The 27450-nt window shown below is 36.8% G+C and overlaps 1 protein-coding gene across 6 annotated transcripts in view; it reads left to right on the forward strand.

The window, feature by feature from the left end:
* LOC102231998 (protein 4.1-like) overlaps positions 1-27450 on the forward strand; it is a 70877-nt gene that overhangs the window by 28590 nt on the left and 14837 nt on the right. For 2 of the 6 annotated variants that reach the window (XM_023344486.1, XM_023344491.1), the window contains exons 9-17: positions 3389-3541; positions 6933-7030; positions 7130-7305; positions 7882-8126; positions 8572-8640; positions 10137-10181; positions 11186-11248; positions 16803-16973; positions 18486-18614. In XM_023344486.1, the coding sequence (XP_023200254.1) occupies positions 3389-3541; positions 6933-7030; positions 7130-7305; positions 7882-8126; positions 8572-8640; positions 10137-10181; positions 11186-11248; positions 16803-16973; positions 18486-18614 (1149 nt within the window). The remainder of the gene's footprint in view (positions 1-3388; positions 3542-6932; positions 7031-7129; positions 7306-7881; positions 8127-8571; positions 8641-10136; positions 10182-11185; positions 11249-16802; positions 16974-18485; positions 18615-27450) is intronic. The other 4 variants (XM_023344488.1, XM_023344489.1, XM_023344487.1 and 1 more) reach the window with 4 other exon arrangements.

Genomic DNA, 27450 nt, shown 5'->3' on the forward strand with positions numbered 1-27450 from the left:
CTGAACATAATTATGTCATTTGATATCAGTGCTATATTAATCAACTCTAATAAATGAACAACATTTAAAAACCTGCTCAACAAAATGGTTGAGTTGTCACTAGATGGTAGAAGTATCAAAACTACCCTAATTCAAATTCAATTCAAATTGAAAAATACTTTATTAATCCTAAAAGGAAATGAAATATTGTTGTATGTGTCATGTTCCGTGTTTTCCTGTGTGTTTATTTCGAGTTTTCTGTGTCTCTGTGTCTCCGTGTTGTCCTGTTCTCCCCTCGATTACTCCCAGGTGTTTCTCGTTCCCTAATTACCTCCTGTGTATTTAGTGTCACTTGTGTGTCTTTGTCTTTGTCGGGTCCTCGTCTCATTTTTGGCATCTGTTCAGTCGTGTGTTGGCATCTAGTCCATTCATATGCCTTGTTGCTACCTGCATTGAGCACTGGATTCTGCTCAGCAGTGCTGCCTCGGTTTTTGGACTGTGTTGGATTTTTGTTTGTAACTCTGTGCATTAAAACCACCGTTTTTACTCCGTACCTGGGTCTACAGCGTCTGCCTCACCACCACACCCCGCACTTCATGACAGTATGTGATATTAATTCAAAACTCTTCAAAGCGTTATTGTTGGTGATGGCTTTGGGCATGAAAGATCTCCTGTCTGTATTGCATCAAATTTGAAGGAGTTTCTGACTAAGGACACTCTGCTTTTCTGAGACAGTCTCATAAGGAGGATGGTCAGGGTAGTACATCATTTTCTTAACTTCATGTAAATTCATTCTTTTCATCATCATTTTTCTGAGGTTCCACACTAGTCCACACAATTATATAAGGACTCTAGACAAATTCTGTTTTAACAAGTGAAATTGACTATTTGCTAAAACACTTTTAATGATTAATACCAAGAAATAAGACGCATTTAAATATTTTCCATGACATATATTGATCTTTTCTTTTTTGTGTTGTGAATCAGAATTCTGGGAACCAAAAATGTTGCATTAAGTCACGCAGAGGGCATCAAAATGTTGTACTTCAGTAGGCTTACCTTGGGCTATGAAAGATTATTATAATATTCCTCATTATTTATTTACAGGCTCACCGCTTTGGGTTTTATTGATATTAAATTTGTGCTAACATATTTTTAGTTTAAAGGAAAAGGCTGTGGACAAAAGAAAAATTGACTGTTTTATGTAGTTATTAGGTAGAAATAACTAAATCCATTTCGACTGCTTAATGTCATTACAAAAACTGCTGCATTGACATATTTAATCAATAACTGTATGTCATTGGTGATCACAGGTCAGTCAGATCTACATCAATCTCTCCAGGCTAAAGATTAATGTAGGCTCTGACTGTGATTTACTGCATTAGCATAAATCTCCAAGACATGCAAGGTGGTGGAACATATTTTTTCTCTCTAACAATGGGAATAGATTTGACTTGACATGTTTTTTTAATCAACAATCAGATCAATCTAACAGGGTTGTTCAGAAGATTGTATTATTTTTACTGTACTGCCTCCTTATGGATAACTTAAGTTATTACAATATTCTAATGCAAAGCACAAATCTACAAGATGGACAAATAATTTGCAGCAAGATTTCTTAGAAATTACATAACGAATAAGAACATATAAACTTTAACAGTTGAAGAAAATTATAATTCTAATGATAGTAAGTTCTAAGAACTTATGTTTTGACATTTTTGTTTCATTGTCTACAGAGGTGGGTAGAGTATCCAAAATGTGTACGCAAGTGAAAGCAGCACTACTTCAACATATTTTTACTCAAGTAAAAGTAAAATGAAGCCAAGTATTCTTTAAAAAAAAAAGGGCTACTCAATTATTGAGTAGCTGATCAAATTATCTATCATTTAATATTTAAAAATTACATAGTCTCATAGACCAAAATATAAAACTGGAAATTTTTGTATTTTAAGTAGCAGAATAACAGTAATTCATGTAAGTAACAAATGACAAAAATCAGACAAAAGAAAATTTTTACAAATCAATTTCTTTCAATATAAAACTTAGGAAATTTTTACAAAAACTCTAGGTATGTGCCTTTGTCTGGTGAATGTTTGATTAAAACAGGCTTGTTTTTCATTAGGTGGGTAGAGAATCCAGAAATAGTACTCAAGTAAGACTAGCAATACTTCATAAATAAAAATACTCAAGCAAAAGTAAAAAGTACATTGTGGTAAAAAATACTCCTAAAAGTAAAGTTTTTAAAAAACATTAGTCAAATAAATGTAACTGAGTGAATGTAATTACACTGTAAAATCTTATTATTTCACTTTACTTTAAAAAATTATGCATAACTCATTGCCTCAAAATTAAGCACAGTAAGCTGAAGATCAGTGAGTAAGAAAAACGTCATTTAGTTTAAATAAGCAGTACTAAATCAAGTAGCACAACCAACGAAAAAAAACTAAGTTTATGTAACTTATCATGCATTAACTTAACTTAATTTCTTTAATTTGTGTGAACTGCTTGATACAAATTTAACCCCGCTTAGAATTACTAAAAACCTACAACATACTGCTTCCCACTTAAATTAAACAAACCAATATTCTTGGACATATTCTTGTCCCTCCTCTCTCACTTCTTTTTTTATTAAGGTTTTATTGGCTCTAGTGGCCTTTGAGAGTCAGACAGGAAAGTCAGTACTGGGAAAGGGGGAAGATATGTAGCAAAAGTCGTCAGGCCAGGACTCTATTCAAGGACGAAGAACTCCATACATGGGTTGTGCGCTACTCCTGCGCCACAACAGCAACCCTCTCTCCCACTTGACAGAATGACTAATTACATCAAATATTTGAAATACATAACATATATAAAAAATATTCTACTGATAAAATATACAGTAAAGATAAATTCACTCTCACTCTTGATCATCACTGTCGTTTGCAGGTGTCACTTGTACATCAGATTTGAAGGAATACAGGAACACAATACAAAGAATGCAATTAACGTGTAAAAAAATGCAATTAATGATGCAACTAATGATGTTAAAAAACAAAAACTCATTAAGTTAGTTGACTTTGGTGATATTCTCTATCATAGGTGTACACACAGTAGTGGACCGGTCTTTGACAAAAACATTTTTTATTGTTGGCAACTAGAGTTAGCATAGCGCTAACAACCTAGTTTATGACCAAGCTCAATTAGAGTGGGCTGGAGAGACTTTTCAACCGCATATTCTAAGTAGCTTACTAACAGTGAGTGTTGATAGCAATTTGATGACAACTAATTTAAGTCAACTTACTACTTTTAATTAAATACCATGATTGCATTTACAGTATAGTTACTACGCAGTTTTGACTGTCTACTTGTTTAATGTTGAATTTCTGGAAGGAGTTTTAGAATGCAAGACTCATTTTACTATCTCTGCCAGGACCTGGATGGTGTTGACATCATGCTGGGAGTTTGCTCAAGTGGCCTGATGGTTTACAAAGACAAACTGAGAATCAACCGTTTCCCATGGCCCAAAGTCCTTAAGGTGTCCTACAAGCACAGCAGCTTCTTTATCAAAATACGACCATCGGAGGTAGATAACCTTTGTTATTCATAACCAGACTTATTCTAACTACACTGAGAAAATGAATCTGTGGTGAAGTAAATTTTGATGAATCTGTGAAATCAACATTAAAAAAATCAAGTTAGCATCTTTACATAAGTATATGCAGTATTGAAGTCAAAAATATGTGTTCAAGATACAAGACATTGTAACTTTTTTCAGAAAATTGCTCAAGTACTACGTCTGTCTTGTTAAGTTCACCCACACAACAAAAAACAATATTTTTATATCTACTGTGTTTTATTCAGTGTTTCAAAACACCAAATACTCCCCTTAAGCTATCAGAAATCCCAAGCACCAATGGACCAGCAGTGATTTGAAGTACACCGATTAAAATATTCTGCTCTATCTACTTAAAAAATTAAAATTAAATTAAGTTCAAGTAAGTTGGTGCTTAACTTTCAGGACATTTGTACAACTGATTTCTGTGTTGAGAAATAAAATATGCACTGATGACAATGTTTTTTTAATATACTATATGTAGGTTAACAAAGTAATGCTGTTGTTGGTGATGTAGGCAGAAAAAATCATTTCGATGAGAATAACACTTGAGCTTAAAAATGTTGTTTACCATGGAAAAGTCTAGATCAAATTCCTTATTTGTATGTAACTTATGTCAAGATGTCTTTGTTATTTCGTTTATGTACTGCTACATAAAATTGATCAAGTTTGCAATACTTAAATGGCACAACATAACTTCATGTGTTTTTATATGTTGCAATAATTGTTTGTTTTTTTTTAGCACGTAGGATATACAGTATGTGACAGTAGAGATTGGCCAGCAAGGTATCCCACAATGCATTGTGCCACCAGCAGCAGCAACTGATTAGCCACTTTTTAATTTGTCACAAAATTTAGTTTTAAGATGTTTAAGGTGAAAATGTAGACTCCAAAGCTTCAGTAATGGAGTTTACTTTCAGAGCAGTAAAGTATGAGGGGCCGTTTAGGACAAAATTTACGTTTTGTCTCTCACACACTACCAAAAAGTCTCGCATACTCCAAAAAAGTAGCCACGCACACTCCAAAAAATTACGTTTTGTCTCTCACACACTACCAAAAAGTCTCGCATACTCCAAAAAAATAGCCACGCACACTCCAAAAAATTACGTTTTGTCTCTCACACACTACCAAAAAGTCTCGCATACTCCAAAAAAGTAGCCACGCACACTCCAAAAAATTACGTTTTGTCTCTCACACACTACCAAAAACTCACGCATACTCAAAAAAATAGCCACGCACACTCAAAAATTACTCACGCACATTCAAAAAATACTCAAATTGCGTATACACACACTACTAAAATGTCACACACACACACACAAACGTTAACTTTCTCGCTCACATACACTACTATCAGCTCGCTCACATACACTACTACCAGCTCGCTCACATACACACAAACGTTAACTTTCTCGCTCACATACACTACTACCAGCTCGCTCACATACACTACTACCAGCTCGCGCACATACACACAAACGTTAACTTTCTCGCTCACATACAGACGTTTATCTCTCACACACACAAGACTAAAGTTGAACACACACACAGTACTAAGACTCGTTTTATGTATGTGTGAGAGCGACACTTTTTATGAATGTGTGAGAGCGACACTTTTTATGAATGTGTGAGAGCCAGACTCTTTTTGAATGTGTGAGAGCCAGACTCTTTTTGAATGTGTGAGAGCGAGACTTTTTTTGAATGTGTGAGAGTTGTCACGGAAGAGGCGGGGCATAATTTTTGGATCAAACTGCGCATGCGTAGATCCTAAACTATAAGTTTCGATTGTTGACTCACTGTATGTTCTATTACTTAGTATATTTGTGCTTTTAAATATATATAGAACGTTTAACTTTCTTGTAGATTAAATGTGCTATAGAAATAAATGAATCTGATTGATTGATTAAAAATAGCAAAATTGCTGTAGTACAATCTGTCCACTGGGTGCCAGTATTACAGGAATTATTAACCGGCGCCAACTAGTGCCGAAGAAGAAAGAGTTTGCTATACCGAACATGGCTAACTCTAATTCGAAACGAGAGAGAATTGGTCAGGCAGCTGCCATTCTATAGCACATTTAATCTACAAGAAAGTTAAACGTTCTATATATATTTAAAAGCACAAATATACTAAGTAATAGAACATACAGTGAGTCAACAATCGAAACTTATAGTTTAGGATCTACGCATGCGCAGTTTGATCCAAAAATTATGCCCCGCCTCTTCCGTGACAACTCTCACACATTCATAAAAAGTGTCGCTCTCACACATACATAAAACGAGTCTTAGTACTGTGTGTGTGTTCAACTTTAGTCTTGTGTATGTGAGAGATAAACGTCTGTATGTGAGCGAGAAAGTTAACGTTTGTGTGTATGTGCGCGAGCTGGTAGTAGTGTATGTGAGCGAGCTGGTAGTAGTGTATGTGAGCGAGAAAGTTAACGTTTGTGAATGTGCGAGCTGTTAGTACAGTGTATGTGAGCGAGAAAGTTAACGTTTGTGTGTGTGTGTGTGACATTTTAGTAGTGTGTGTATACGCAATTTGAGTATTTTTTGAATGTGCGTGAGTAATTTTTGAGTGTGCGTGGCTATTTTTTTGAGTATGCGTGAGTTTTTGGTAGTGTGTGAGAGACAAAACGTAATTTTTTGGAGTGTGCGTGGCTACTTTTTTGGAGTATGCGAGACTTTTTGGTAGTGTGTGAGAGACAAAACGTAAATTTTGTCCTAAACGGCCCCTCATAGTAAAGTGCTTATTGGGTAGTTTCATGCATTTACATTTGCATACATTAAATGAGTTGTATGCTTATTTTCATGGTGTCGTCTAGGAAAAAAAGAGAACAAACTATTACTGCTTTCTATGTTTTCTGTCAAAGTTTGAGCAGAGGGACAAATAGAAAGCAGGCAGGAGCCCGGAACTGTTTCAATTAAGTATTATGTTTTAAAAACGTGATTTTTTTTGAGGCAACAAGTTTGCATAATTTATTAAGTGAAGTGAACTATTTAGATTTTAGAGTGTACTTGCAAACTTCATTTACTACAATAAAAAGTTCAGTAATTTATACAAAGTTTAGTTTTGCTTAATCTACTTGACACAATTAAGTTCACTTTACTTGGAGTTATCGTTTTCATGTAACAAAATAAGAAAGTACTTTAAACAAAGAACGGTCTTGTTTGATCAATATAAATAGATTATGCAAATAGTTGCCTTAATTTTTTTAAGTAGATAGCAATTCCACTGTCAATGACACTTGTCAAGACAAAATTAACTACCTGTTCTCTACAAGAACCAGTTCTTTATTCCCATCCCTACAAATCAAAAAAAAAATTAGCAATTAACTATTAAAATTCTGTTTTGTATTCAACAGACAGAACAGTATGAGAGTGCAATTGGTTTCAAACTTCCCAATTACAAGGCCGCCAAGAAGCTGTGGAAAGTATGTGTTGAACATCATACCTTTTTTAGGTAGAGTATGTTTTTTTTTTTTACTCTTTTCCAAAGCTTTGCTTTAACGGTCTTCTGTGTTAAATAAACTGTTAAATAATATCCTTTCTTTGTGGACAGGTTAACTTCCACTGAGATGGCCACCACCCCAAGAAAGTTCCTGGCACTAGGCTCCAAATTTCGTTACAGTGGACGGACTCAGGCTCAGACCAGGCAGGCCAGCTCTCTGATTGACAGACCAGCTCCCATGTTCCAGCGCTCTTCCAGCAAGAGGAACTCGCGCAGTCTGGATGGAGGTAAAGTGCTGTACATGTTTAAAACACTGGCAGTCTAGTTAGTGTGTTACCAGGGGTCCTTTTACAACTTCACATGCTAGTACATGCTTTGACAGAATAGAATAGAAACAGCATATATTGTCCCACATACACTTTATTACTGCCAGTGTTTCTCTTAGTTTTTCCTTTCCATAAAAAAAACTTCTGGCTCTCTGCTTTCTATCCACCCAGCCCATAGTCGAAGCAGACAAATGTTTATGGTCAGCTCAGCCTTCTAACCAACTTTAATTTTATGATAATTATACAAACAATATAGCAGACTTTGGTTATATTACATTATGTTTTGAGGAAAATTGGACAGTATTTTAATGAATCAGAATGAGACCATATGATTGTATTGTAATAAATAGGATTCTATTTAAGTGGATATAAACTGTTTACCTGGAGGTCTCATTTGTTTTAATTTGGCACTAAATAAAATAAACTATATTGAAATGTACAAAATTTTTTGTTTATGATATTACAAAGAATAATGTGTTTATTATTTCATTGGAAGTTGAGAGTGAGATCACTGCATCTCCTTTTTGCCCATCTCAGCAATGGCCACTACACCAGACAACAAATCTAATCGTCCAGTCAGTGCCCCTGTTATGTCACCAGTATCTCCAGGTGAGGCAAAGCCATCACCACTGCTACCCACACTGCCTCGCCATAGCCATCTTGATGGCTCTACACCCAAAAGCCAACGCCATACAGATTGGAAGAGAGAGCTAAAGACAGAATGTAAGCCAGAGCACACCAAGAGTCATAGCCCAAAGCCACAGTCTGCTTCAGAGATAAAGGTAAGGCTCATTTCATGGACTTTGTGCGATTCAGTTCAATGCCAATATGGTTTTACTGAATCTAGGACTGCATAAGCTTACTGTGCAAAAATAATTATCAAAGACAATCATGAAAGGTCATACAAATTGGATATTTTTTTGCATGTTCCAATAAAATATTTGGAAATGAAATGCTACAAATTATTTATTTTTATTGCATAGTAATATTTCATATTTACAGTAACTTTGTATGATAAACTGCAAGTGTGCTCTATATTATCATGTCTCGGTTTTGAAAGTATGAATATAGATAATGAAATAAAATATCCTTCATTAAAAATAATGTGCAGAAAGTACCAAAACTTATACATATATCATAAAAAAGACATGGCTAGTGTACCTATGTATAGATTGTAGCCTGAGGTTTCCCTGAAACTAACTAATATTATGAGCTTTATGCTGCTAGACTGTTGCCAAGAGAGAGCGAAGGAACTCCTCATCCATGACCAATAGGGAGAAAGAAAAAAAGAGCCAGGTTTGTTTGCCTGATGCATGATCACTCAGCATGAGAATATCAATGCAGACTCTTTTAGACCTACATCACTTCCTTAAAGTTTTTAAATGACAAAGCAAGAATTAATAAATAGTCTCTCTTATGGTTAAGAGAGAGTATTTAGTTTTAAAGAATGAAAGGCAGTATTTTTTTGCATATTCCAATAAAATATTACACACTACAAATTATTTATTTTATTACATAGTAATATTTTAAAATATTTTAAAACACTGGCAATATTGTCAATATTTGTACACCAAACGAATATTGACAAATATAATGATTAACTGACATGAAAATGTGAGAATATTGGAAATTGATATTGCTGTTAATTTCTGGACAATAACCACCACATCTGAAATTGCTTCTCTACTTCAGTTAAACACCATACCATTGTCACATGCTCAAACATATACAAGATAGTCAATCCCCTCCCCTCCTGAAACACTTGCACAAATGGGAAAAAGCTGAAAAAACATCACTTGGTAATACGCGCCCAATTTTTCTTATGGGACTCATATCGATAAATTAGAAATTGAATAACATTGACTGATTGGCCACTAAGGTCTTTTACTATGTCCTGACAGTGCAATATGAGACAGATAATCTGTGAGAAAAATCAAGCTTCTCTGCCTTCTCCCTGTGGTCCTACTGCTACCTGCAGAAAATCCCTGTTTGGTCAGAAGCAACCAATCAGAGGCAGGAGGAGGGTCTTAACGCTGTCAATCAGAACGAGGACCTGAGGTGATGATAGTAGGACAACACGGAGAAAGAATAGGATCTTTCTCCGTGTTGTCCTACTACCAGATTATCTGTGAAAAAATAAGGATGTAAACAGTGACATGGACATCCGTACAACAATGAAAGTTTTAAGAAATATGCAAGACACATTTTTCTTAAAGTTGCATACTGCGGATTTTACCTAACATCACTCAAGAGGAAATAATTAAGTATAATTTAGGGGTGCACTGAAAAATCAGCCAGCCAATAAAGCAACCCTGATTTCTTTAATTTGGGGAGATTGATGATCAATATTCTTATCAACCAATTTTATTTACCTTGGGAAGGGTCTAAAAATCAACGAGCGTCCTCTTTTGCTCTGCCATGAGAGAGATTTGACTGGACTGACAGACCTGCCCACCAGGTCATGTCTGCATGTTGACAGTTGACAATAGTCACCCCACTGTTGCCAGCTCAGCGACTTTCTTGATGTATTTAGCGACATTTCAGACCCAATTGCAATCGGAAGGTCAGTGTTTTTTTAAAACTGCTGATCGGAAATAGACCAGAAAACTGCAGTCGGTGCACCCAGAATAATTTTTCTTAATTTTTGAACCTAGCAAGCTATGTAAAGTAGCATTGTCACAAGAATCTGGATCTCCGTAAATGCATGTCATTTTTTGCTGTTTTATGTTTGATTTACAAAAGAAGCTTACAGAGAGTTACAAAAGAATTTTCTTTTTCTGATGGGGAAACAGCTCTCCGTTCAGGATAAAAAGATGGAAATGGTTCGAGTAAGGAAGGTTAGCAAAAATTTTTTGCCGACTTGCATTATCATCAGTAATTTAATGACACTTTTTCATTTCCATTGCAGAGTCAAATGATGCTATATTTTCTTGACTACTGTATTGTGATTTGTGGATGCCTATTTTGTGAAAGCTTGTGCATTTCATTAAGAAGACATAAATACATTTTTCTGGTTACTTTAATTAGAAATAGAGCAACCTAATGCTACTACTACCATTGATAATAATGATGATGATATTAGTAATAGCAGTATATTTTGCCATTACATTACAACAGTCGAGCATAACATTCTACAAGTAACCACTATTCTTTGCAACACCCTGCAATGTTAACATAAGTGTCAGGCAAGAGTGTAATTTAGATATTAAATGGTGAATTGAGGTTTTAAAACATTTATTATTAAAATTAAGTCTTACAATTTTCCCTATTTTTGTAATTTCAGTAATAAAGTTTTTTTTCCAACCCCAAGAAAAAAACAGCCATTTAATTTGTACAGTACTGTGAATGAAAAACTAGAATTCATTAATGATGAGATTTTTTAAATTTCTTGTATAATTCTGTATTTTTTTTTTTTTATCATCCACAAACAATATCATTTATAAATTAACCCCTTAACTGTCTTCCTGAAAACAGAGAAAATATCTGTTTTCAGGACTTGGCACAATATAACATGAGCTTGTTGAAATTTGACAAATCCAGAAAATAGACACATGCAACATCCTATGCAGTAGCATCTTATGCATGCATAGCATGTGACTTAAAATTCTGGTATTTTCATGTATCTGCGTGGCTGTAACACATACCCACCCAGTTTGTATAGGTTCGTCATCTTTTATTAGCTGAGCTGACAAACTGGGAATTGCATGCTGCATTCTATGTTTCTGCGCACCAATGCTTTATCTTGCTACCATAGCCATTGCTGTTATTTGAAGATTGAAACATAGATATTAATTCTAACTTGCTTACAACCAGTTTTATTCCTTTCCCTCATTTTTCACAGAAGAGACCCAAGAGACTTGAGGGAGAAACTATTTATATCAGACATAGCAATTTAATGTTGGAGGTTTGTATTTTCAGTGTTACCAGTTTTGGTAGTTTCTGTAACAGTTATGTGTGCATAAACGTAATGTTGATTTCCATTTGCTTGATCTGTTTGTTTGTTTGTTTGTTTCTTTCTTTCTTTCTCTCTCTCTCTGTAGCTCAACCCGAAATGGTTTGCATGCACCATTTTCCTCTCTGATTGTCATGCAAGTAGCTTCTCATCAGTTGTTTCTGTTTGTCATTTAAGCTTTCACTTTCTGAAATATATGGCTGGGAAACATTTTCTTTTTGTTAAACAACAAACTCTGCAGCCCAGTTTGTCCTTAAAGTGTGTAACTAATTCCCAAAATAACTCTTTTTGCAGATAAACTGTCATCTTAGAATCTTAGGTTACTTAAGATTCTATCTTTACAAACCATTTCCAAAAAATTTTAATATAATGGAAAAGTTGTTTAATTACCATAATTCTATTCAAAATGTTAAACTTTCATAAGTTATAGATTCAGGGACAACAGTTTAAGTGATGTCAAATATTTGTTTGTTTATTGTTACATAATTTTGCTTCCAGCTAATAAAACCCTCAAAAACAGGAATTCAAAAAATGTTAATACTCTGAGGAAGTCAGCTTAAACAACTTCTCAGTTTTTGCAGAAAAACGAAAGAAATAAAAATAAAAATATTGTTTTTAAACATATTGTTTAAAAACTATGTCAGTCTTCAATACTTGGTTGGGAATCCCTTTGCCTTAATCAATTCCTTGATGCGATGTGGCATTGAGGCAATCAGCCTGTGGCATTGCCTGGGAGTTATGGAAGCCCAGATTTCCTTGATGCTTGCTGTCAGCTCTTTGTTGTTTTTGGATCTGGTGCCCCTCATTTTCCTCTTGAGAATTCGCCATAGATTCTTAATGAGGCTTAGGTCCATCGAGTTGACTGGGGAGTCAAGCTGTGACCAAACCAGGTTTTGGCATGGGCAGGGGCCAGGTCCTGCTGGAAGATGAAATCTGCATCTCCATAGAGATCCAGAAGGAATCATGAAGTCCTCTAAAACATTCTGTAGTCTGTTGCAGTGACCTTGGATTTAAGAAAGCAGCGTTTACCAACACGTGCAGCAGACAATGCACCAAATCATGACTGAATGTGGATATTTTACACTGGACCTCAAGCAGTTTGGGTTCAGTTCCTCACTCGTCCCCCTCCCCCTTGGACTTTGATTACCAAATGAAAGGCACACTTTACTTTCATTGGAAAAGAGGACCTTGGACCTCTTTTAGGAAGTTGAGTCGCTTCTTATGTTGTCTCAGGTTCAGAAGTGCCTTGACCCGAGGAACCTGACAGTTCATCTTCTGGATGCATCTGATTGTGTTGGTTTTTGAAGCTGTGACTCCCGTCTCCTTCCGCTCTTTCTGGATCTCTGCAAGATTCTTGAATCTTCTTGGTTTGATAACCCGTTGGAGTCCACGGTCATCTTTTTGGCTGATGCATCTTCTCCTGCCACATTTTGCCCTGCCACTAGACATTCAATTGATTGGCCTGAACACAGCATTCTGCCGACAGATAGCCTCCTTAGCTATAAACTTTTCTGGCTTACCCCTTCTATAGAGAGTATCAAGTCTTCCACACATTGAACCGAACTGAAGCAATTTAATGATGCCTGGTGGTGCTTTGAGTTTAGTAGATGATTAGTGTGTCACACTCATATTACAACATTCATGCCCTGCAAAATTTGGGCTGATTTCTTCAGCGTATTCAAATTTTTTGAATTCCTGTGTGTGTGGGTTTTATGAGCTGGAAACCCAAATTATGTAACAATAAACAAACAAATACTTGACATTGTTTAACCTCTGGGCCCTAAATCTATAACCTGTGACAGTTTAACCTTTTGAATGGAATTATAGGAATTCAACAACGTTCCCATGATATTCAAATCTTTTTGGAAAGGTGTATCTTTCTATGTAAATTTTGACATTTTCTTGAAAATCTGTATAGTTCTGCATTATTTTGCTTAAAACAGTCTCAGTCCTGGTGTCCTTAGGTTGAGCATTGCCTAAGCAGTTGAATTCTTCTTATTGTTTAAAATGGTATGACTTTAGGTCACTCAGAGTTGTATAACAATCCATTCAGACATACAGACCCACCCGATAGTGACTCCGGACTTAGAATAGTGAGTGTGGCTGCAGCAAGCATTGATCAATGCTTGCTGCATCATGTGTAAATCACACATTTCCTCAGCTTTAGAAATGTGTGATTTACTTGCACTGTTGATATGGAGTAGGATGCTATTATCGTTGCCCCCTTCTCTGGCCACACACGGATGCAGGATGGATGGATGACTGTGTCAGATTGACTGCAGGGCTTTGAAAGTGGGGTGGGGGCTCACAGCAGCACTCGTTGCTCACTCAGGACAGAGTGGAGCTGCTGCAAAGCTGCAGAGTATCGTCGCTATAAAAGGTCTCCGGCAACATAGAAAAAAAGTTTCTAGATTGTCCACCCATTGTTATTTTGTTTTAAAAAGTCACTAGAGAAGTCTGGAACATCACTAAGTAAAGCTACAAAATGTATTAAGTTAGTGAAATCCCTTTTTTTTATCCTAACCACAGGTCTGGTTAATATCACCACTCATCCCCACACTTGGCTCCACCTAATCGCCTACTTAACTGGAACTTTTCAAAATTTGTCAGGTTGTGGGATTCGGCTTTCACATGGGATTAGCTAGTCTCTAATGCTGAAAGAAACCTGCCTTACAAAATCATATGAGGCATGAAATACATGTGGGTATCACCGATGGTAGTAGATCATCCATAGACTTAAACATCTCTTAGTATATCCTCCACGGTTCACATACAAAAGCTTCTTTGAAACTGAAGGACAATGTTGAAGATTATGAAAACTATATTTTTGTGTGCAGATGTTGGGCAGTATTGTTAGACATTCAAACCATCATAAAACAACGCATAAGAAACCATCATATCATTTTATTCATCAATGCCACAAGGGCACAGTTGTTTGCTTAACCGTAACATGAAACTTTCTATCTATCTTGTTTTAACAGGTTCAAAAATAATCTGTTTTTGAAAAGGGTTTGTATATGATGAACTCATTTTATGCTGCCTGTCAGACGATGACTTTTAATGAGCTGTGAGAGCATGTCTGAAGAAGATAACATAAAACTGTATCTCTATTTTTAGATGGAAAGATCAACTAATTTTTTTAGAATGGGTACAAAATTAATATTAGTAATATTATTAGCAATTACATTAGGATTTTTTTTTACCTGCACCAGTAACACTGGTGTTACCTGTAACACTGGTGCAGGTATATATATCTGTGTGTGCGTCTTATATAGTCACACTTATAATTTTCCTTGTACTCCGATAGCCAAACAACGACATCTTATTGTCAAATTCACTATCGTGACCTTGTGAGATGACAATGAAGTAAGTCTAAGGATGAACCACTTTTTCTCATTAATCTCCAAAAGTTTGTTTACAAAATAGCTTTCTGTAATCAGACTTTACCAAGACCAACTAACACAAGTTTTGAAGCAAATCAAAATCTGTATTTATATAAGAAATTTTTTATTGTCACTTTTTTTAATCCGACAATAATTTATTTTTCTTGTAATATTCTTGTAATATTTCTTGTAATATCTTCCCCTCCAAACCACCCACACCGAGTCTTTGCTTCTGTCTGTTTAACTCACTTTTGTACTTTACCACTTACAAAGAGTCAGAGGGAGAAACAAAAAAGAAATCTGTAAATAAACAAAGTTAAAACAGGAGGAGTGAATATGTAATAAGACAATAATAGTGGATAAAATAAATCATCATATTAAAAAGGTGAAATTACTGAAAAGTTATTGAGTAACAGAATATAAAATGAGAAAAAAATAAATCAACTAATAAAAAAGGAAACTAATAAAACAGTAAGCTTGGAAATTAGACGGAAGATTAAATAATAATGATAATGTTCCATTAATGCTGTTGACAAGGATAGACAAACTGTCTGTCTGTGTAACTAATCCTGGCATATTCATTTCTTTATTCCATACTTATAGCTAATTTTAACAGCATCTGTCCACCGTAGACACAGTTTTCAAGCTACAATCTTGAAGATTTTACACAATTTGATTTTGCTTTATTTTATTTATTCATGTGCCACTAGTGACCTTAATTTCATATTTGATAGTGAGGAAATGGATAGGGAGAAAAAGGGAGGTGTGTGTTAACATAATAAAAATGGTGGTGATTGACCATCTACTAAAAGCTCCTCTATTATTTTATCTACTCTTTTTAACAGTTAAAATAGTAATGGTATACGTTACATTGGATGGTAATGGCATACGTTACATTGGATGGTAATGGCATACGTTACATTGGATGGTAATGGTATACGTTACATTGGTGACCATTTCCCAGTCATGTATGTAAGATCAGTTCTATGATCTACAGTACTATACTTTAGTTCCTTGTCACTTTTTTCAGACAGCTTTCTTCTCTTTCATTTGATCTGTACTTTTTCAAGCTGATGTCTCTGTGCCATTTCTGCTGTCCTGGTAACTGTTTTTATTGTTATTTCAGATTTTCAAACCCTTTACAATGAAGAGATTGACATTTAATTTACATGGATTTGATTTGCCCTTTCCCCTCCACCTTACAATCTAAATGTACATCAATGTAAAAAAAGGGTAGGGTTAGGGTAGGGTTAGGGTTAGGTCCCAAGTCCACAAAGCACATGTAAACCTGCTGGGTGAACTCCCACACACCCTCCAGGACCTTGCTGAGGGTGTAGAGCTGGTCCAGTGTTCCACAACTAGAACCAGAACCACACTGCTCTTCCTGAATCCAAGGTTCGACTATCTATAGCTGGAGCACACTCTGTGGATAACCCTTCCCCTTCTTTTGTAGAAGGGGTCCACCACCCTAGTCTGCCAAACCAGGGGAACTGCCCCCAATATCCATGCAAGATTGCAGAGTCGCATCAACCAACACAACCCTACAACATCCAGAGATAGATAAAAAAAAAAAGGGATTGTCAGTAGTCAAATAGAATCCTGTAAGAACACCATATTTTGTAAGTCCAATTTAAAAAAAGAATGACACCAGAAAATTTGAAATAGGACTGTCTGTTGTTTTTTCTTGTCTGACGATTTTCTCAGAATACAGTAGTTGGCAGATTCTTTTACAAATTGTTTTATCTTAATATGTTCATGTACCTGGTACTGTGAAGGTTTCTGTTTTTTTTTTTAGAAATAAGTATGATATGTTTATGGACATATCTTAGAAAAAGCACATAGTAATTCAGCTTGTTAAAAAACTATTTTTACTCTAGTGATAATGTGGCATTGACATTGTTTTAACGCACCTTTATGATTACAGAAAAATCATTACGCACTTATCCATTTTACCTGTCCTTTCACTCATACTGTGCAGTGTAAGTTCACTATGCTCCTTTCTTTTCAGTATTTTTTTCTGACTCGTTTTGGTCAACATTCAACTCATTCTATTCCTGTCTGTGATCATCTTTTTTGACCTATTGCTCTATCATTATATTAATGTAACTTTTTCATTTTTGAAGGACCTTGATAAGACCCAAACTGAGATCATGCGTCACCACACTAGTATCAGTGAGCTCAAGAGAAGTTTTATGGAGTCAGTACCAGAACCTCGACCCAGTGAGTGGGACAAACGCCTATCTACCAACTCGCCACTCCGCTCAGTGAGCCTCAATGGCCAGCTGCAACCAGTGGTGAGTTCTGAGGAAATTATCTGCATATTTGTAAAATCACCTAAAATCACCATTTACAGTTGTTGTTCATTCAGTTGTTTTATTTTATAAAAATATAAAAATCATTTTTGTAAAAAAGACAAAAAAAATCTGAAGCAAGCATAGAAGAGTATGGAATTCAGTATTTCCCCTACCTTTACTCATAGAGTTGCCCCACCAATGAGAACCCCTCCTCCAAAAGGACATCAAACATATAGTAATTGCGCAATTTTATGGAGGGTAAAATTAAATAACAAAATTTTGTCATGTTCTGTGTTTTCTGTGTATTTATTTTGAGTTTTGCAGTCTGCTTTTAATGTAGTTCAAACACGTTTACAAACTCTGAAGTTGGTTTTGAATGTGGACAAGACAAAAGCAATGATTTTCTCACATGCTAGAAAAATACCAGAAACTTCCCTATTGCTTACCACTGCTGTAGGAGCACAAATCGAGTTTGTCAGTAATTATAAATATCTTGGTTTTATTCTAGATAATGAACTCTCTTTTAAAAATCACATAGCAAATCTACTACGGACATTGAAAATGAAAATTGGGTTTTATTATCTTGTTTTACACTCAAAGCTAGTATTCAAAGAAGTGCAATATGATTTATAAAAAGAGTCACAGTAAGTGTTCTGAGACAGAACACTTACTGTTCTTGCGTACAAGAATGTTGGCTTGTGCGTACTGTACATTAAACAATATTGTCTGTAAATTTCCATGTCATTAGCCAGATCATCAGTTAAATAATGTCCTAGGTATTTCACAGCAGCACACACTTTAAGAACACCAGATAAGACAGAGGTGGGCAATTCCGGGCCTCGAGGGCCAGTCTCCTGCAACCTTTAGATATGTCTCTACTTCAACACACCTGAGTCAAATAATGACGTCATTAGCAGGACTCTGGAGAACTTGACTGCACTTAGGAGGTGATTCAGTTATTGGATTCAAGTGTGTTGGACCAGGGAGACATCTAAGAGTTGCAGGACACCGGCCCTCAAGGACCAGGATCGCCCACTCCTGAGATAAGAAAAAATCGCGAAGTTCCCATTTCTGATCTTCCCTGGTTTTTATAATCATGTTACTTTTCATTAAATTGTGCATAATGTCGTACACCTGACCATATTGTGAGCAGATCCTCAGTAATTGTTGAAGACCAGCACTACAAGGACAAAAAATAACCTGATCATCTGCATGCATGGTCCCACCAGCAACACACCCTATCTCTCAGTTTTATAGCCACTTCGATAAATCCTCCATTTATACATTAAAAACAAGAGGAAGAATGCTTCCCTGTTCCTTATTTTAAAAGGAGCTGATACACAATTACTCCATCTTATTTACATTAATTGATGAGTGTACCAAAAGGACAGAATTCTTGTTATTTATTTATAATACACACTAATGTATACATATGTTAAATAATTTTCCATTCTTTAAGCCTAGTTTAAGCCCCAGTGGGGGTTTTTTCTGGTGTTTTTCTCATTCCTGCAGTCTCCAGTTCTAAGGGCCCAAACGGTCACCATCTCAGATGTTACCAACTCTCTAAGAGGAACTGTGACTTACAAGGACATTCCTTTAGTTCACACTGAGACAAAGACCATCACATATGAGTCAGCACAGGTAAGAGAAATTAAGGAATCTCCACAGATTCAGCAGATATTTAAGAAAGTATTTATCTTGAATCGATTGTTATATGTAGTGTAAAGTTGTTTCTAAAAATTATACCAAAATACTGAACAATAATGGGGTATAATGTTGGTACTTACAGATGAGCAAATTTTAAGATTTTGTTCTGAAAATGTTTCAGGACACACCGCACTCACTGTTTAAAGGAAATTGTGACTGTTGGATGTGACTCCAACTCATAGATTAATTTCACCAAGAATGAAACATCCCCAGCTTTTATTTTATTTTTTGTCATTTTGATAATTAAAACAGACACTGTTTGCACAATTATTAGCCAAGTCTTAAACCCAGACTATCCCACTACGCTGTTGGTTGATTCTAAAATCTTTTTAGACCTCAAAGACGAATGTCTAAGAAAGTAAAAGTGCATGTTTTCTTTGGTGTCATTATAAAAACAGGTCATAAAATTACATGAACATAACCATGGGATTAGATGTAATACAAGGTGGCATTTAATGCCCTGATGGCTACTGGGTATAAACTGTTCCTCAGCCTGTTTTGTCCTTGTTTTAATGCTCCGGTATCTGTAGCCATTTGGCAGCAATTGGAACTAATTGTGCCCAGGGTGGGAGGAGTCTTTTAAAATGTTCCTGACTTTGCTGAGGCAAACCTGTGGAGTTTTTTGAGAGAAAACAGAGCACAGCTGATGATCTTCTAGGTGTCTTCCTTCGTGCTGCTGTGCACCTGGAGAACCACACACAGACACAATAGCAGATGATGCTTTCAATAAATAGAGCACCAATAGAATGAAACCAGTAGTTTTTGAAAAATGTTGTTTTTCCTGAAGAAATAATCTATAATGCTTTATTCATCAGTTCTGCTGTTTATTCCATCCAGGCCAGGTATCAGCACCTTGGTCTTGGCTGTGTTTAAGGTCAAGTTGTTATCTGTGCACCACGCTGTTAGTCGCTCCACCTCATTATTGTATGCAGACTCATCTCCCCATGAGATGAAACTACAGTTGTGTCCCCTGCAAATTTATCAAGAGTGCTACTTTGATTGACTGAAACATAATTATATGTGCGCATCATGAAGAGCAGAAGGCTTAAAACACAGCCCTGGGGAGAGCCAGTGTTGATGCTGATAACTGAGGAGTTATGGGGTCCCTCTCTATGTCTGTCAGGAAGCCTTTAATTCAGCAACAGGTGGAAAGGGGTATTTCCAGGTCTCCCAGTTTGCACACCAGTCTGTCTGGGGGGATGATTTTGAATACAGAGCTAAAATCAATGAAGACTAAGCCTGCATATCTCTCCTGGTGCTGTGGGACAAGACAATATGGAGGACAGTGGCAACAGCATTTTCAGTTGACCTGTTAGCTCTGTAAGCAAACTTGTTTCTGTAAATAGACAGCAATGAGTAGGCATACAAACAAGTGTGCATCAAGGTGAGAGGAATATGAACTAGAAAATTTCGGAAGAAATTTAGCCGGGGCCTGCCAAGGCGCGGCCGTGGGGTTCGGGCCCGGCGTCGTCGCGCCACAAATCGGCGTCGACGCCAAAGAACGCCGCGACGTAAGCAGTGGCACGCGGAGAACCGCAAGAACGTTAAGCGAGGCGGACGTGCACCGTTCGGTACGATTTAAAATGTTGTCAAGGCTTTTATTTTGGAAGTTTTGTTAAACTTCATTTCAAAGGGCCAAACTAATCCCATGCGTAATAGTCCTTGGGTTAAAATAGTTATATAATGCTCAAAACACAAGTAGCTGATGTAAAAATATTCAAGGCTTTTATTTTGAAATTTTCAGTATGCTTCATTTCAAAGGGCCAAACTAATACCACGTGTAACAGTGCTTTGGATGAAAAAGTCAAATAAAGCCAAAAAGAGCAATTACGTCATGTAAAATTATTCAAGGCTTTTATTTTGAAATTTTCAGAATGCTTCATTTCAAAGGGCCAAACTAATACCACGTGTAACAGTGCTTTGGATGAAAAAGTCAAATAAAGCCAAAAAGAGCAATTACCTGATGTAAAAATATTCAAGGCTTTTATTTTGAAATTATTATTATGCTCCATTTTAAAGTTCCAAACTAATCCCATGTGTAACAGTGCTTTGGATGAAAAAGTCAAATAAAGCCAAAAAGAGCAATTACCTGATGTAAAAATATTCAAGGCTTTTATTTTGAAATTATTATTATGCTCCATTTTAAAGTTCCAAACTAATCCCATGTGTAACAGTGCTTTGGATGAAAACGTCAAATAAAGCCAAAAACAGCAATTACCTGATGTAAAAATATTCAAGGCTTTTATTTTGAAATTATTATTCTCCATTTTAAAGTTCCAAACTAATCCCATGTGTAACATTGCTTTGGATGAAAAAGTCATATACGGCCAAAAAAAGCAATTACCTGATGTAAAAATATTCAAGGCTTTTATTTTGAAATTATTATTATTCTCCATTTTAAAGTTCCAAAGTAATCCCATGTGTAACAGTGCTTTGGATGAAAACGTCAAATAAAGCCAAAAACAGCAATTACCTGATGTAAAACTATTCAAGGCTTTTATTTTGAAATTATTATTATGCTCCATTTTAAAGTTCCAAACTAATCCCATGTGTAACATTGCTTTGGATGAAAAAGTCATATACGGCCAAAAAAAGCAATTACCTGATGTAAAAATATTCAAGGCTTTTATTTTGAAATTATTTATATTCTCCATTTTAAAGTTCCAAAGTAATCCCATGTGTAACAGTGCTTTGGATGGAAAAGTCAGATAAAGCCAAAAACAGCAATTACATGATGTAAAAATATTCAGGGCTTTTATTTTGAAATTATTATTATGCTCCATTTTAAAGTTCCAAACTAATCCCATGTGTAACATTGCTTTGGATGAAAAAGTCATATACGGCCAAAAACAGCAATTACCTGATGTAAAAATATTCAAGGCTTTTATTTTGAAATTATTATTATGCTCCATTTTAAAGTTCCGAACTAATCCCATGTGTAACAGTGCTTTGGATGGAAAAGTCAGATAAAGCCAAAAAGAGCAATTACATGATGTAAAAATATTCAGGGCTTTTATTTTGAAATTATTATTATGCTCCATTTTAAAGTTACAAACTAATCCCATGTGTAACAGTGCTTTGGATGAAAAAGTCATATACGGCCAAAAACAGCAATTACCTGATGTAAAAATATTCAAGGCTTTTATTTTGAAATTATTATTATGCTCCATTTTAAAGTTCCGAACTAATCCCATGTGTAACATTGCTTTGGATAAAAAAGTCACATAAGGCCAAAAACAGCAATTACATGATGTAAAAATATTCAAGGCTTTTATTTTGAAATTTTCAGTATGCTTAATTTTAAAGTTCCAAACTAATCCCATGTGTAACAGTTACTGAGTTAAATCAGTTATATACAGCCCAAAGCAGCAAGTAGTTGTAAAGGCCAGTTCTCAGTCCTGATCTGTTTCAACTGAGGATAGATAGAACTACAATGATGCGTATCTGTAGTCCAAATCAGCAGCCAATAGCCTCTTGAGTTCCGTTGCTATGGCAAATAATGGTCTCAGCAGGTGTGAGCTGTGAGCTCTGAGCTGTCAAACACACAATTGTGTGTTTGAGCAAACACACTTTACTGAAAAAAAGCATTGGAAACAAATCCTTCTTGTTCGGGAACCGTAATACATATTCGAATAGCGTTTCGAGCGTATGACAGTTCAATGTGTCTTCTGCGATAGTCCCGAGATTCATATCTGTACCTCACTCAGAGCATTTACAGTGATGAGAGAAAGAAATGTTGTGCCCAGATATGAACCGAGATCGGCTGTCACTCTGAGCAAAAATGAGAAACTTTGGGTCGCTTAGAGGCAAATTGTGGACAAACCGTAACTCGTATCGACGAGCCGTCTTCACTTTCGAAGAGATCACAGACGTATCTACAAAATGAAATTTGAATGGCATTTCTAGGTGAATTTGTGACGACACAGAAAATCCTCAAAAATAGGGTAAAATAGGGTATTTCTAGGATTTTTCCCATTGACTTATAATGGGATTTTTTTCGTAGTTTTTTGCGAATTATGTCGCCACGTTAAGCCCAAATCCCACCAAAAGTAATAGCAATCATGGCGTGAATTTTCTGCACGTTTTGATACCTCATTTGTAGGTGTGCACCCAGCGGTATGAGCCGCATTAACGGTTACGGAAGAAAAATAAATAAAGAGACACTTCTCTCCGACAATAGTAATAGGTTCCTGCCATTTGCATGGCAGGCCCCAACAAGATATGACTCTGAACCAGTCTTTCAAAACATTTCATCACCAATGCGGAGAGAGCCACTAGTTGGTAGTCGTTCAGGCAGGTGATAGGTGATTTTTTTAGTAGTGGGAACTTTGGTGGAGGATTTCAGGCAGGATGGGACTTTTGCTTGAGATAGGGATAGATTAAAGATCTTAGTTAAGACCCCAGCCAGCTACTCTGCAGCTGAGCAGAGCACAGGTTCAGGAACACCCTCAGGTCCTGTTGCCTTTCTGGGGCTGGCAGACTGTAGCAAGCGTCTCACCTCACATTCCTCTACCTTGACCACTACTTAATTCGGAACAGGTGCTACTGAAGGCTCAGCCTCGAAAAGAGCAAAGAAATGGTCCATCTTCTCCTGAACCACTTCAGTGAGATGTCATCTTCAACTGAGTGGTCCTGTAGTTGGTGATGTGCTGGATTCCCACCCAAACCTGCCTGCTGTTGTTGTCCAGGTTCTCCCCGATCCTCCTCTCAAAGTCCCTTTTAGCCTTAGTGACTCCTCTCTAGATTTCCAAGCTGTAGAGGCGCTTGTTCTCACATGATGTTCTTTTCTTTAAGCAGTTGCTGGATTTCCTGGGTCATCCATACCATATAGTTGGGGAAGACACAGATATGTTTTTTCACAGTAATATTGTCAGTGCAGGTCTTGATGCAACATAAAACACTATCAGTTAATAATTCCAGGTAGATTCCAGAGATGTGCATCTTAGCAGCTCTTCATGCAGGGCCGGCCCAAGGTAATATGGGGCCTTAGACAGAACCCCTCTGCCCCCGGAACCCGTCCTACTAAGAACCTCAGCATCACTAACATGTTTAAATATCGATAAGGTGAAGTCTGTGAGAGGGAGGCCAGGTTTATTGGCAGAGTTTAAACTCAATCACTGATTATTGGTTATTTGCTGTGATGTATTTGTGAACAAACCCAATTCAAACACAAAGATTACTGTACACCATATTGTAGCCATGGTAACACAACAATCAAACTATCAAGATGATTGTCTAAAGTTTTGCAAAGTAAACTTCCTAATTAAATCCTAAATGTACTATTTATTTTTCTCAGCTGAATGCATTAAATAAAATGTAATAACATTGTCATTCTCTATAAATGGTGCTACAGGTTTAGATCTATGGTCTGTGTTACAATTAAACAATTTCTAGGGACCCCGGAATGTCTGGAGGCCCCTGAATGGCCTCTACCAGCAGCTACTGAGTTTTCTTTGCCTTGATATCTCAGTCTTATAATTCTAGATCTCAGAGATGCTAACATCAGACTATTATATAGAGTTAACCCCTTTGAGAATTTTGATCTATAAATCAATCTGCAGCCAGGTTGTTCTAGAGGTTAAATAGATATTCTTAGGGCTTAATTAGTAAAATGGCAGCAATTTTGCTTATTTCATAACTTTATAACCAGAGACCTTTTCTCCTCTGATCTGTTTAACAGCTACAGTCTCAGATCAACTCAGCCCCCCCAGGACTGTCAACAGCAGAAACAGAAACTTTATACCTGTTGGGGAAAATATAGACTATATTTGCTTTGCATTGTCCCCACATGATGGAAATGATATAGTAGGAAACAATTATATTCTTGATTAATATGGGTTAATCAATATGGGTTAATTAACACAGCAACAATATGGGTTGTTGCTGTGTTAAATTTGAGCCCCTGCCCTTCCATAGGTCTCTGCACGGCCCTGTATATATAGGTACTTTATAGCAGCGGTCCCCAATCTTTTTAGTTGCACGGACCGGTCAGCCCTTCGCAATTTTGTTGAGGACGGGGGGGTGCGCGCGTGGTAAGTATCGAGTGCGATGCTGTTGGGGGGTGGTGCACTGCAGTACTCCAATGTTGTTGTGTTACTCATTCTGCTGCAAGTTGGCTCAATTTTGACGCGCAAGACGTAACCGGTAAAATTTGGTTTAGGATTTTCAAAATAAAACATCCGGAAGTAGTTCATTATTTCTTGCGTGGCCCGGTACCAATTGGTCCGCGGCCCGGTGGTTGGGGACCACTGCTTTATAGTACAAACCACAGGGTGAAAATAACAATATAAATTATTTTATTATTATATATTATTTTTTCATGATGACAGGTAAGGTTCTGCCTCTTTTAGCAGTAAAAATTAAATGTTACCCCTCCCAGACCAAAAAGCACACATCCATATTTACACTGAACCAGAGGTGGGACCAAGTCACTCTTTTGCAAGTCTCAAATTAGTCTCAAGTCTTTGTCCTCAAGTCCGAGTCAAGTCTCAAGTATAGACGGTCAAGTCAAGTCTCAAGTCAAGACAGGCAAAAGTCGTGTCAAGTCTCAAGTCGGGAGCTTGGAATTTCAAGTTCTTTTGAGCTGTTTTTTTTTTAACAATGTTCCAATTATGCTAAATGTAAATAATACACCATGTGTTCTTTTTAAAATCAAACACGCAATGCACTCATTGCAAATAAAGCACAGTGGTTTTGAATTTGGATGTGATGGTAAAATAAATATCTGTCAGTCCAAGTGGGGTTAAATCTACAACCGATTTCACATCTCAGTATTGATAAAAACATGTTGCCTGAATCAAACTTGCCAGAATCACTAACCAAGACACAAAATAATGTGCTACACTATCATCCAGAAACACTCAGAACTACCCCACAGCGTTATGTTCAGGATCCTTACAATTGTACAATTTTTTACTTTTACAGCAATTTCTGAAGGATAGCAAAATTACTGGATTTTGATTTGTTTTTCTAGCAAAATTATACAACTTGGAAATGGGTTTTGTGCAACGGCCATCACGCTGCCATTTGAAGAGTTATAACTGAAAAAACAGTAGACTTAATGCACTGACTGCAGTAAATGATCTATTTATTGTCAATATAATTTCCCAACATAGATGTGTTCAAATACACTTATATCTATCAAATTTTGGATTTGAGAATATGGGAAATGTCTGTGTCCAATACTACTGTAAAGGGGGGTAAAACTAACGTAAGAGCTGTGGGGGGAGGAGGGGATATTTACGGGAAAATACTAATGTGGGAACAGAGTGGGAAAGGGATGTAAAAAAACGTAGTTTTCCTTATGAATACACCATCCATCCTGTGATGGAACTGGACCCGGTTCATCATTATGATGGGACAAAGAGAAACTTTCTTCCCTGAGTTCAGGTACAGAACCTTCTTTCTGATCTGGACCCCGCTCACGATCCAGCGGCTTCCTGAGCTAACCTGTGTTCTGAGCCTGTGTGGGGGATCTTAGAACTGCCGGAGCAAGGGAAATCTTGTGTAGGACCAGAGGGAAGATGCAGAATGGTGGAGACCTTGGAGTATGGCAGGTTATGCAGAGCTTGAATCAAGGAAGAGGAGTGGAACATTGCCAGTCGTGGCACATGAACCACAGGTTTTTTCCTAGAGTCGTGAGATCATGAGGAGCAACCAGAAAGATTTGAGGAGCAGAATCCAAGAAATCACCAGTGGAATTTTTTTAAGGAGAACACAAAGAGGTACTGTATGTCGAGGAGATATCAAAAGTAGCACAAAATACACAGTATCACTGGGACATCAGAGGGTTCAGAGTATCATGTAGGTTAACCACTCAAGTTCTGAAGGACTGGCAACTAGCTCCTCTTATTATGGGCTGATGAGCCTAGTTGATTAGCAGGTGTGTGAATTGTAAAGATGGTAGTCATACCTTTAGAATGTGGAGGTACAGTGATGAAATCGACCAAGACTTTTGGGTCTGGTTAGTGGCTAGAGGAGTCCGGCTGGACGTGTATGGGAGGGTTTTTTACGTGCACAGACAGGAGAGGCTAGAACATACTCTAGACAGCCACCAGAAGCAATGGTAAATCAGAGCTTATTCCAGGGTGTGCAGAGAACTTGGCTGAGTGAATCCAATGAATGAGGCGAGCTCAGACTGAAGTGGGGATGAATGTTCTGTTGGGATTTCTAGTTAGGATTTCTGATTTCTGGCTGCAGGATCAGTTTCAGTGAGGTGGGCTTGTTTAATGGCATCTTCAATGTCCCATGAAACTGCACCAATGGTGCAATCGGGCAGAAGGATGGAACCTGAGTCTTGTAATTATCAGAAGAGACAGGGCATCCGCTTTGGTGTTCTTACAACCTGGGCAATAGGAAATGGAGAGATTAAAGCGAGAGAAAAACAGAGACCAGAGACTAATGGATATATTTTTTTATAGTTATCTGATTTAAACCACTGTAATGTAGGAAAGGACAAAGAGAACCATTCTTTTTACCCACAAAGAAAAACCCAGCTCATATCTGTCCTTATGGGGATAATCTGGTTCTGTCTATCTGCATAGTTTCTGGATTGTTCTGAGAAATGTGGGGAGAAATCTTGGAATGACTAGATGTAACAGGTAAGGAAACAAATCTGGAGACATGTCGTTTGGATTTCTCTCAGTTTTGGTCACATATCCGATTATCTAAATGGATTGGCAGTGAGCTCAATCCAAGGTGCTGGGTTCATCCAAGCGAGCTCAATCGTCTTTTAGGGAGTCATTGAGAAGAGCGTGAAAAATCCACTCTT

The sequence above is a fragment of the Xiphophorus maculatus genome, chromosome 13 (assembly GCF_002775205.1).
Source record: "Xiphophorus maculatus strain JP 163 A chromosome 13, X_maculatus-5.0-male, whole genome shotgun sequence".
NCBI lineage: Eukaryota > Metazoa > Chordata > Actinopteri > Cyprinodontiformes > Poeciliidae > Xiphophorus > Xiphophorus maculatus.